This window comes from Lagopus leucura, unplaced genomic scaffold (assembly GCF_019238085.1).
Source record: "Lagopus leucura isolate 7727_CA_CO unplaced genomic scaffold, USGS_WTPT01 Super-Scaffold_100040, whole genome shotgun sequence".
NCBI lineage: Eukaryota > Metazoa > Chordata > Aves > Galliformes > Phasianidae > Lagopus > Lagopus leucura.
The window spans coordinates 1,232,602-1,243,308 of record NW_024962289.1 but is presented as its reverse complement, the minus strand read 5'-3'; the positions used below and the strand labels follow the sequence as shown (position 1 = coordinate 1,243,308).

At 53.3% G+C, this 10,707-nt stretch overlaps 1 protein-coding gene across 2 annotated transcripts in view; it reads right to left on the bottom strand.

Moving 5' to 3' along the window:
• Positions 1-510: 510 nt before the first annotated feature.
• MGAT5B (alpha-1,6-mannosylglycoprotein 6-beta-N-acetylglucosaminyltransferase B) overlaps positions 511-10,707 on the bottom strand; it is a 54,706-nt gene continuing 44,509 nt past the window's right edge. For both annotated transcript variants that reach the window (XM_042883996.1, XM_042883995.1), the window contains 9 exons: positions 10,054-10,185; positions 9,331-9,464; positions 9,069-9,199; positions 7,806-7,967; positions 7,246-7,392; positions 6,071-6,187; positions 2,461-2,535; positions 2,022-2,296; positions 511-1,103 (listed from right to left, as the gene is read on the bottom strand). In XM_042883996.1, the coding sequence (XP_042739930.1) occupies positions 905-1,103; positions 2,022-2,296; positions 2,461-2,535; positions 6,071-6,187; positions 7,246-7,392; positions 7,806-7,967; positions 9,069-9,199; positions 9,331-9,464; positions 10,054-10,185 (1,372 nt within the window). In that variant the 3' untranslated portion in view covers positions 511-904. The remainder of the gene's footprint in view (positions 1,104-2,021; positions 2,297-2,460; positions 2,536-6,070; positions 6,188-7,245; positions 7,393-7,805; positions 7,968-9,068; positions 9,200-9,330; positions 9,465-10,053; positions 10,186-10,707) is intronic.

Sequence of the window (10,707 nt, the reverse complement as noted above, 5' to 3'; positions counted from 1 at the left end):
GAAAGGAATCACAAGAAGCATCAAACAATTCTCTAAAAGATTATGAGCTTAAAGAGAAGCTAAAGAAGTGAAGCTGCTGCCTGGAGCTCTTGGCCTGGAGCTCACCTTTTCTCGCAGCTGGTTGGGAAGGCAGGGGCTGCAGCGCTGGGGGGATGCAGGCACAATGTTGCTGCTGCAGTTGCTCTGCCTTACATCTGCCCCCACCTTCACTCCATGCCAGTAACATACCAGCTGCTGCAGCACCTCCTCCTGCCTCAAACAAGGAGAAGCACCGTGCCACCACCTACACAATGGTGCACAGCACCCTGCACAGCCCTGAGCCCAGCATCCCTCTGCAGCCCCACGCAGAACTGCTCAGCCCCAGCCTTGTGCTGCAGACCGAGCCCCTGCTGCTTGCACCCATTGCAGCCTCTGCCCTCAGGTTTTGCCCTCCCTGGCCAAGGAAGGGTCCCCCAGCACAGCCCAATAACTCCTCACAAGAAGGGCTGGGTGTTTTTTTGTTCCCTTTTAATTCACCACTCATTCTGGGAAGGGGGGGAGGGAAGGAGAGAAGGAGGGGGATAGAAAATAAATAAATAAAACAACCTCGGATGCTTCAAGAGAATGAAAACCCTGAAACTGCAGTCTGCTGGTGGCTCATCCCGTGGATGGAAGAAGGGAAGGGTGATCCCCTCCAGCTCCTCTCCCCGCCACCCCCATCCCAGCACCAACGCGGTCCAGGTGGGTTCGGATGCGGACGGACGATGCGCCTCAAGAGGAAAATGGAGCTGACCATCGGGACGTGGCTTTTTGCAGCCCAGCACCCCCGGCTCGGCACGCATCCCATCCTGCCTCCCCAGCTATTGCACGAGCTTTGAGATAAAGCCACCGGCGGCACACGGTGCGTCACCGCCGCGGGGCCGAGTCACAAGCAGTCCCTGCACAGAGCCACCTGGCCCTCGCGGTAGTCGCGGCAGGGGCAGAGGCGCCGGTACTTGGTGTTGTGCCCCGCGCAGCTGAAGAGCAGCGGCTCCTTCTGGAGGTAGCACTCGTGAACGTTCTCTGCCACTGCCGGGTAGAGATGGTTCATCTCGTACTCGGTGCTGTCGCAGGTGATGCTGAGCCTGGGAAGGAAAAGAAAGGTGGGGAGGCTGCTGTTCCAGGGCGGGGAGGCTGCCAGGTACTTCACTAACGGTGATGCTCAACCCGCCTTTCCATGTGATAAGCCTTGGGTTGGACCTTTGCTGGATACAGGATCCGTGAGTGCTTGGCACCCTTTGACTCCACATCAAACCCCAAGCCCCATGCAATCAACCCAAGCCTCGAGTGGACCACAGACATCCCCACTAAGAATGTTATACCCTGCCCAGAGAGGTCTGCCTGCTCTGCACACGCTTCCACAAGCAGATGCCATCCCCTGGAAGTGCACCCAACCTCAGTGAATGTTCAGATGTCACCTGGATCAGCAAAATGGGGACACACACCCACAAAAACCCCAGGGGAAGCAAAAGCTGCCCATGCTCTATGCCTCCATGGCCCCCCCAGCCCATCCACGGCTGCCCTGGCTCCAGGGATGGGGGGCACAAAGGGAACACAAGCCCTGGCCCTAATTCATCCTATAAAGCTGTCACCAGGGCTCCAATCGCCTGCCTGGCCAGCGTGACGAAAATGGTAATGTTGGCATCTTAATTGTCCACAGAACTGCCAGGAGCCTGGTGGCAGATTTATACTCTATTAAAACTTCACTGCTGTGTGTTCAAAATGCAGTTTTCAGAGAGAAAGATGTAAAAAGGACAGAAAGGGAGAGAGCAGGCGGGAGGTGGAGAGAAGCGGGGTGGAAGCGGGACAGCAGCAAAATGCCAATGCCATCACTGCTTGTGGAAGCACAGAGCTGCTGGAGCAAGCATGGGGCTGCCGTGGCTGCAAGGGGCTTTTGGGGACAAAGGACACGAGGACAAGGGGAGCTGGGGATACAGAACTGGAGACTGGGGGCCCCCTCCAGCAGCCCCCCCAGGTGTCACCGCCCCGCTGAGGACACTCACTGCAGAAACACCTCCTTCTTGTTGAGGAACCTGAAGAAGGTGGGCTCACACACCAGCCCACGGCGGCGGCACGTCTCGGTGCAGGCATGCTGCCCCTCTGACAGCCACACCTGCAGGGAGTCTGCTGGCGGCCAGGCATGGGGGTCCCGGCGGGCGCTCGGGGACCACACCAGGTGGGTGGCGTTGGGAGACAGGGCCAGAGGGCTCGGAGGGCTTTGCATAGCGGGGCTCTGGGCCTTGGCAGGAGGTGGAGGGGATGGCATGGTGCAGAAATCCTGGAAGGGAAGGGAATAGGTCAGTGCTGGAAGGGGAAGGGTGATGCGCAGGTGTGGGGCTCAGCAGGGCTCAGCATTCCTGGTGGGGACACCTCACAGGCCCAGTGGTTCCTCCCCAGCATTTCTCCCATTCCTCCCCCAGCATAACAGGGACGGTGCCCAACCTGGTGCTGAATGTAGGCGTGGATCCGCTCCAGCATCCCCTCGCAGGTGTACTCGTAAGGCAGGTAAGGGTCCACCTGTGCAGGGGAAGAGCACAGCACTGAAGCAAGAAGCAGGCAAAGCCCTGCCCTGCTCCAGCTCTGACAGCAGCACCTTGAGGCACCGAAGCCCATGGCATGTTTCCCATCACATCACCACTGCACGTTCCTCAGCACCCAAAGCACAAAGCCAGGGATGGGATGCATTTCCCATTATCACTGCGTTTCCTATCACTGGCCAAGTGGGTGATGCTCCTGCCCTTCATCCACCATCAGGCAGAGAGACGTGGAGCGAAGTCGTTCTGCTCCTGAATGAGTTCATCTCCCTTCCCTAAAAATAGCAAGAACCATGTGAGGGCACTGCAGGGATCAGACCCCTTGTGGGGCTGGGAACTCAGCGTGGTATCCCTCATTCCTCTTTGGAAGAAAATGAGGATTGCAAGAGCTCTGCAAGCAAGAACAGGCTTAAGAGAAAGAGGGTGAAGGATTAAATGGGGTTCAACTCACCTCAATAGGTTCAAATGCAGTCACCTTGCTCCACACCCCAGTTTCCCAAGCAAGCCATTTCTGGCAGCATTTCCCATCCCCCTGCAGGTGCTGGTGGCCAACACAGGGCTGTGGGGACCGTGGAGCAAATACGTCCCCCGCAGCCCCACGTTCCTACCTGCTATTTATGCAGAGCCAGCAGCACTTCAACAACCAGTGTATTTATAGCATGGGTTATGAAACACTGCTGGTCCTCACCCGCTCTTCCACATCACACCTCCCTCCTGAGAGCTGCCCTTGTGTCCTGGTGTCGAAATCAACTCCTCCAAAGTGTTCTCAAACCCCGCAGCGTCCCCAGCCCCCATAGCATCACCAAACCCCCCAGCATCCCCAGCTCCACAGCATCACCAAACCCTGCAGCATCGCCATCCCCACATCTCCCCTAATTTTCTATCCCCTGTGGGATGGGCTGGGCAGGTTCTGGAGGCCGCCTTCCCCTTTGCATCTCTGCAGAACCTTATGAAAAGGACGGATGGTAAGTAAAAAATACCCCAGATAATTCATCCGGAAAACACTGCTGCTTCTATTTTCTGCACCTCCAAAATAGCTGTCTCCTTTGAAGCACCTGTCAGAGCCAAGCTCCAAAAGGCTCAGCCTGCCAACAAGATCCCTCTAAGCATCTCTCCACCATAAATATCCCACCTGAGATCTCAGCAAGGCTGGAAATCGCAGCTGCTCTGTCTCATTACAGGTGTGCAGTGTAATTGGTGCTGACACCGTGACAGGCACTGATGCTGCTCAGTTAACCAGGGCCAGGTCTTGCAGCTTTGGGGCTGCAGTGCTCAGCCTTTCACCCCTGCACTCACGACAGCAGTGCTGAGGAGCTTTGCACAGGGTGATGCTCTGCCATTTTCTTGCGAAGGGATTTTGCACTCCTCTCCTGTATGCATCAGTGGGGAATGCAATGCAAAACGCACGGGTGCTTTGGGTTTTTTTTTACAGACCCCATTGGGTATCGCAGAACTGCCTCCCTCTTTCCAAAGGAAAAGGAAGAAAAAAAATCCCTAAGTAAGGAGCAGAAAAATAATGCAATTGTCAGCTGCCCCCCGGCAGCAGGCTGGAAGCACTTGAACCAGCTATTTTCGCTGTGATGTTTAATATGCCACTCTTTCAAGCATAGGCTGAAATGTATAATTTTCCATTATATTCCTGTATATTTGACTTTAATATAATGATGCCTTCTCCCTTCGCTACACCAGAATATTGGGTCTGTTAAATGGCTTGTGCTGGGACAAATGGAAAGAGCTGAAGGCTGAGAAATGGCTGTGCCTGAAAACCTCTCTGCCCTTCTCACCCCAACCTGTGGCAAAGAACTGCAATTCCTCACTGGCACAACAGCAGGGGGTGGCAATCCACCCTCCTGAAAGTGCTCAGCTGAGATTTGCCTTGAAGGTGCAAAGCCAAAGGTGTGTGGTTGGTGGTTTTTCAGTGGCATGAGGAAAAGGGAAAAAGGAAAGAAAAGAAAAGAAAAGAAAAAGGGGGGAGGAAAGGAAAAGGGGACAAGGGGAAAAAGGGAAAAGGAGTAAAGGGGAATAGGGAAAAAAGGAAAAGGGGAGAGGAGAGGAAAAGGGGAAAAGAGAAAATGGAAAAGGGAAACTGAAAAGGAAGGAAAGAAAGGAAAAGGAAAAAGAGTAAAACCAGTTTCAGGTCAGTTTTTAATTCCCACTGTTTCCCAGCAAGGAGAAAAATGCTTTGTTTCAGGTCAGGCAATCTGTTTGGTTTGGTGAGGCAAAGGGAAATGCATCATTTCAGATAGAAGTTTCCTTAGCAGGGCATTTCCAAGCAAAGACACGCAGATGGGAAACAAAAACACATTATTTCATTTCAGTAGTGGTGCAATGCAATGTTCGGAGCAAAAGAAATAAATGGCTGGTGATTATTCTGAAGGAGAGATTTGCCAAACAGTCTGAAAACACAACGCCCTGTTTTGCTACCGGAAAAAAGGAGGCAGAAAACAGTTCCTCCCACCTGGCTGAGCACTGAGCTGCCCGTTCCCAACACCCATCAGCTGTTCTCATTTCCTGCTGCAACCAACAGTATTTTAAAAACAAGATACCGAGGGATTCCCAAAGCCTAAGCCAATAATGGGGCTTTTAAAGCTGTAAGGTGGGTGAACTTTTAGTCTTAATTGCTTTGACAGCATCTCTATACAGATATCTATGTTAAAAACAAACAGGCAGATGCTGACACTTGCTCCACTCGCTCCCTGCTCTGCTTGCAGAGGATATATAGATGGCCTTTAAAAAAGCAAAGGGCAGAGGGGAGTGGTGGGCTGACCCCACTGCACCTCTTGGTGCATGGGAACATCTCCCTGCAGAGCTGTTACAGCACGCTGCTCTGGGCTGTATTCATTTGGGGTGAATTAAGGCTTGGACGTCCTGGCAGCCCCTACAGGGGCATGGCCAGCAGCAGCAAAGCAATGGGGATCCTCCAAAACAAGGGTCCTGGGAGGCTTCCCTGCTCCGTGGAGACATCATTCGATAGACCATGAAGCCATATTTCCAATGTAGGTGCCACACTGCAAAGCAAAACGCCCAGAAAACCCCACAGCCGTGCAACCCCAGGCTGGTGCCACATTCTCTGTGCTGCTGCCTCATCCCCGCTCTCCCCCTTCCTCTCAGCGACGTAGGAGATGTTAATTAAGGAAAGGAGGAAGGATGTGTTGTGTCTGCACCACAACTGCATTTGTATGAGCAGCTGACGTGGGAACGGGGAGAAATCCGGAGATGGAGCCGATGAGCCTGCGGCACAGCTTCCTCACAACCCTTCTTTATTTTTGTTACCTTTCCTTTTTTAACAGCGGAGATCACAGCTAGGCACCTACGTGACCTCATCCACACTGACTCCACATTTCCTCACCGCACAGCTGCTCGTTTTGATGTGCTCACCCCACCAGCATCATCACCCCAAAACCTGCGCACGGCCGTCACGGTGAGGGCACGGCTCATCCCAAGAGCAGCAAAGTGGAGATGAGAGCTGTTCTCACCTTGGCACGGCACAGAGGCTCATTGTGGGGAGCTCTTCTCACCTGGGTCCTCAGGATTGTTTTGATAGCAGCTTCAAACTCCTCAGAGTTATTGTAGTCGACAGTCCACACGTGTGGCTTCCCAATGAAGTCCTCGGCGTACGGGTGCTGGGAGGACACCTATAACACAGCACAGCTGCAGCCTCCGGCTGTGAAACTCCTGCAGGTTGGGATGCTCTGCTCCCAGCTCCACCCCCAGCCCCATAATTCAGGTAACCATAACCTGAACCAGGCAAACCACCCGAAATGGCAAAGCTCTGTGGAAGAACCACATCACAGCTCCAGAAACGACAGCAAATCCATCGCTGCTGAAGGCACAGAAAGGTTGGTCGCCAGAAAAGGCAGTGCTGGAAGCTGCATCACCCCAGTGCTATGTCAATGCTCCACCACCCACCTCTCACTGAGCAGTTTGGGGGGAAATCACTCCTTTTTGGTAAACCAAATGCTGCTTTTCCAGCCTCACACTGCTAAAAGGCACCTAGAGCCCTGGGGGCAGGAGGAGAGAGGATGCTGAGCTGTCTTGGAAGGCACTGCAAAGCAGGAGAACCTGCTAGGAGCAGAGCCATGCATGCTTTTCTTTTTGTCCCACTTGATCTCCCTTCCCATTTGTAGCCAGCAGTGAGCACCTCCTCCCATCCTCCACATGAACACCCCAGGGCACTTCAGAACCTTGGGAGCCATTGGGGACAGTGTGGCACAGCCCAGCCGAGCTCAGGGAGTGAGAACTGTGCCGCATTATCCACTTCATTAATAATAAAAGAGGCAATTTTCTCAACCCTTTAACTTTTAAAGAGTTCCTGCTTTGCTTAGATTGAATTCCCAGCAATGGGCAAGACTGGGAGGGGTGTCATACTCCTGCAGCAACTGCTGAGGTCCCCATATCCTCCTCATTTTACAAAAATGCAATGGGCTGAGGGGGTTCAGGCACCAGCAGAACAGCAGCCCCTATTCCACATCCCTATTTCAGGGATGTGCATGGATCAGCACAGTCGGAAGGGAATGAGCACTGGATTCTGGAGGGGGGTCTGTGAGCATCCCTGCACCACTCTCCCCCTCTGCAACCCCCAGCAGAGCCCCTTCCATCCAACAGATGCACGTTGAGATGATACATTCACATGTTGGGATTTGGAGAAAATCTCTCCAGAGATCTCAGTTGGGTGCTTTTCCCGAGCACTTGCCTCTCTGGAGGTGGGCTTCCCACGGAAGAACTCGTGGTTGAGGGAGCTGTGGGGGGGGTTGAAGCGCGCCTGCAGGAACACACAGCCATTGGCGATGGCCTCCAGTGGGGCTGGACCCTCGTAGGGGAACCCAAAGCCGATGAAGAGCTGTGGGGAGTAAACCCAGGTTGGTGATGTGGAGCTGCAGGCCCATCAGTCCCCAGCCCCATAGGAGAGGCTCCGAATCACCCACCAGCATCCCCCAGCCCTATAGGAAAGACTCCCAGTGACCCAAATTACCCATTGGTATCCCCCAGCACTACAGGAAATGCTCCCAATGACCAACAGCATCCCCTGTGCTGCTCTGTGCAGCAAGCCACTATAGCAGCTCCATGCAGCTCAGCATCCCATAACTTAAATGTGCTCAGAAGCTACTCCACATCAGAGGGAAGCTTTACAACTCATGGCCCAGTGGGGTGCTCATAGCTGTGGAAGCTGCAATGCTCACCCATAGCTACCAGCATCACACCCACCCTGCACAGAGAAGCTCCCATGCCCCCATAAGGAGGGGAGCAGCCCACCTTCGCCTTCCTCAGCAGCTGCTGGAACTCATGCTGTGGCAGCAGCCCGTGGTTCTTGACGAAGGCTGGCACCTCCGGCGGCCGCTGCGTCTCGTAGTACACAGTGCCATGGATCTCCATGTACTTGTTGAGGATGGTCAGGAATTTCTCCTTGCCCTGCAGAAGGAAACAGCACCCCGATGCCAGTATTAAGGATACAGACTGCTGGATTGCAGCACACTGGGTGCAGGGGGTTTGCAAAACCAGGGCTATCGAGCTGGGATGTGGATGGGTGTGTGAAGGGATGTGAGGATGTAACAGCCTCACATCCCATCTAACAAGTCCCTAAGATGCTCTTACTTGGGTTTAATCCTCACGCCTGTTTTATTACCTGGAAAATCAAGGGGGTTATCATTTTTCTTCTTTGGAGGCTTTTGCTCTCCAAAGCAGCCTTCCATTTTAACAATTTCTCTATTGCTCTTTTCTTTTTTTATTATTTTGCTTGGAAGAACACAAACGGGCAGTGCTTTGGATGCTGTATTTTCAGTTTATTCCTGCCCCAAAAGAGCAGACTGGGAGGGAAGGGGGAGGTAAAAATGAGGAACTTGGGAGAGCTGCGCACGCTGCCTTAACGCCTCTCTGAGCACTGCATTTCTGCACTCAGCCACATATCCCAGATTTCTCTATGGCTATCAGCCAGATCTGCATACAGAGCAAAGAAGTCAACCAGCTCTCTCTGGTCAAGTAAGCTGCAGGGTGCCACTGTATGGTAACACCCAGGTGGGCACTGTTCTGATGGCGATTCCCCAATGCAAAGGACTTAGGGAGATGACAATAAAACACTGCTGGTGGGGAGAACCAACATTAAGTGAAACTCCAATGCACAGTGTGGGGAAACAGGTGTAATTCATGACTTCTGGCTAAAAGAGGCAAACATTTGCAATGCTAAGGCAGGCAAATGTTCATTTTAAGTCTCCTGAGTACCTCCCCAAATCGAGCTAACCTAGATGGAGTGCAACCTGGCCTGCATATCTGGCAAGCAGAGCACAGGCAGGGAGGGCAGACCCTGTTCCCTGGGGGTGCTGAGGCCCCAAGAGGCAAACGCGAGGTTTTAATGCAAAGGGTGCAGCACCGTACCTGCAGCTGGAGTATCACCATGGAGCACCAAGGGGAAAAAAGAGAGAAGAAAGAGTTAGCTGTTTCCTTTTATGCCCTGGAATGGCAACGTATGGAAGAGAACGGGACCAGGACATGCTAGGAGCTCCGGCACCCGCAGTCGCGCACCTTCCAGATGCTGGCTTCCTTCCCGTACACCACTGCCATGCTGCTCACTTTGCTGGATTTGATGCGCTGCCGCTCAGTCTGGTTGAGCTCCTCCGACACGAAGCCCATGAAGGAATTGTCCGGGGTGTGCGCTGCGGACACCAAGAACAGATGGACACAGCTGGGACCGCGGCTCCAGAGCTTGGAGGAGAAGCGATGTGAAACACCGGCAAAGTGCCTGAGCCCCCTGACGGCCCCGCTGCGTCCCTATGGCAGTGCTTACGGAACATGGTCATGAACTGGGAGGGGTGCAGGTTCCAGTAGCCCCAGTTGGTGCGGAAGCCGCGCAGCGTGGCGTATTCCTCATGGTTGTAGGCTGGCTCCGTCCCAAAGGTATCGATGACACGAACACGGCACCTGGGACAGGAGACAGAACCCCATCACCTCCCCGTGCCCTAAATGAGCGGTTTCCCATTGCTGGGCTTTTGTCCCCCTGGTGGTTTCCACAACAACGCATCTCCTGAAGACTTGCTAATGCTTTTCCCAATATCCCAGGACTGCTGAGGCAGGCATTACCAGCACGAGAGCAAGGAGAAAAGGGGAACATCAAACCAGAGAGGGAAAAAAAAAACAACAAAACAACAAGCTGAATGCGAGAGCAAATGCATTTATAATAAAAGCAATAACATTGCCTGTCATTTTTCTCTCTAATAAAATTGTGCAGGATAGTGGAAGAGATGGGAGAAAACATAATAAATAGCAGGACTATCAGCACTAAATTAAATTGCATATTCTCCTGGCTGCTGATATAGCAGGGGATGCTGACATTTGTCACGGTGCTGAAGGAGCCGGCGCCGGGGCTCTGCCTCTTGCAGGCATCAAAGGCTCCCACTGCCACAGTAGGGTGGGAACCTCTGCTCACCTGTTGTCCTTTGAGGTCATCGAGATCTGCCTTTGCTTGCTAATTAAGGAAAAGTAGAGCACGAGAAAGAAGTGGTGTTCTCACCTGTATTTCTTAAAGGAGAGCCCCATGTGCTGCTTCATCTGCTGGAGGCCGTGGTAGTCGGTGTAGATCAGGTCAAAAGGCAAAGGGTTCGTCAAGGGGCAGTTTCCCCGTCCTGGAGGCACCCCTAAGTTGCTGGAGGGAAGCAGGAGGCACCGATCAGCTCTGAAGAACACGTGCTCACATGATGGGTGCCTCGGAGGGGTCATCCGGCAGCCCCATGGCATCCGTGTTGTCTTTGTTCCTTGGGAGACACAGGGACAGCCTCGCCCCAAATATCTGCCCACAGGCAGAGCTCCCACATGGGCTGGGGTTCCTCTTCTGGTGCTTGGGGGGCACGGAGAACAGCTCTCCGTTCCATCTGCCCATGGATGTTGAGCATATTTACTCATATTTCTGACTTTGTCCCAGAGAAGCTGGGCACCCCAGGTTGGATGGGGCCATGGGCAGCCTGACCCGGTGCCTGACTGAGTGGTTGGCAGCCGTGTCCATGGCACAAGGGCTGGATGATCTTTGAGGTCCCTTCCAACTCAAACCATTTTGTGTTTCTATGATGTTCTGTGATTTTGCCCCATTAATGACATAACATAATAAAGCCAGGACAGTCAGACTTCGGGCCTTTGCCTAGGATTCTCAGTCAGCCCCTTCAAATAACCC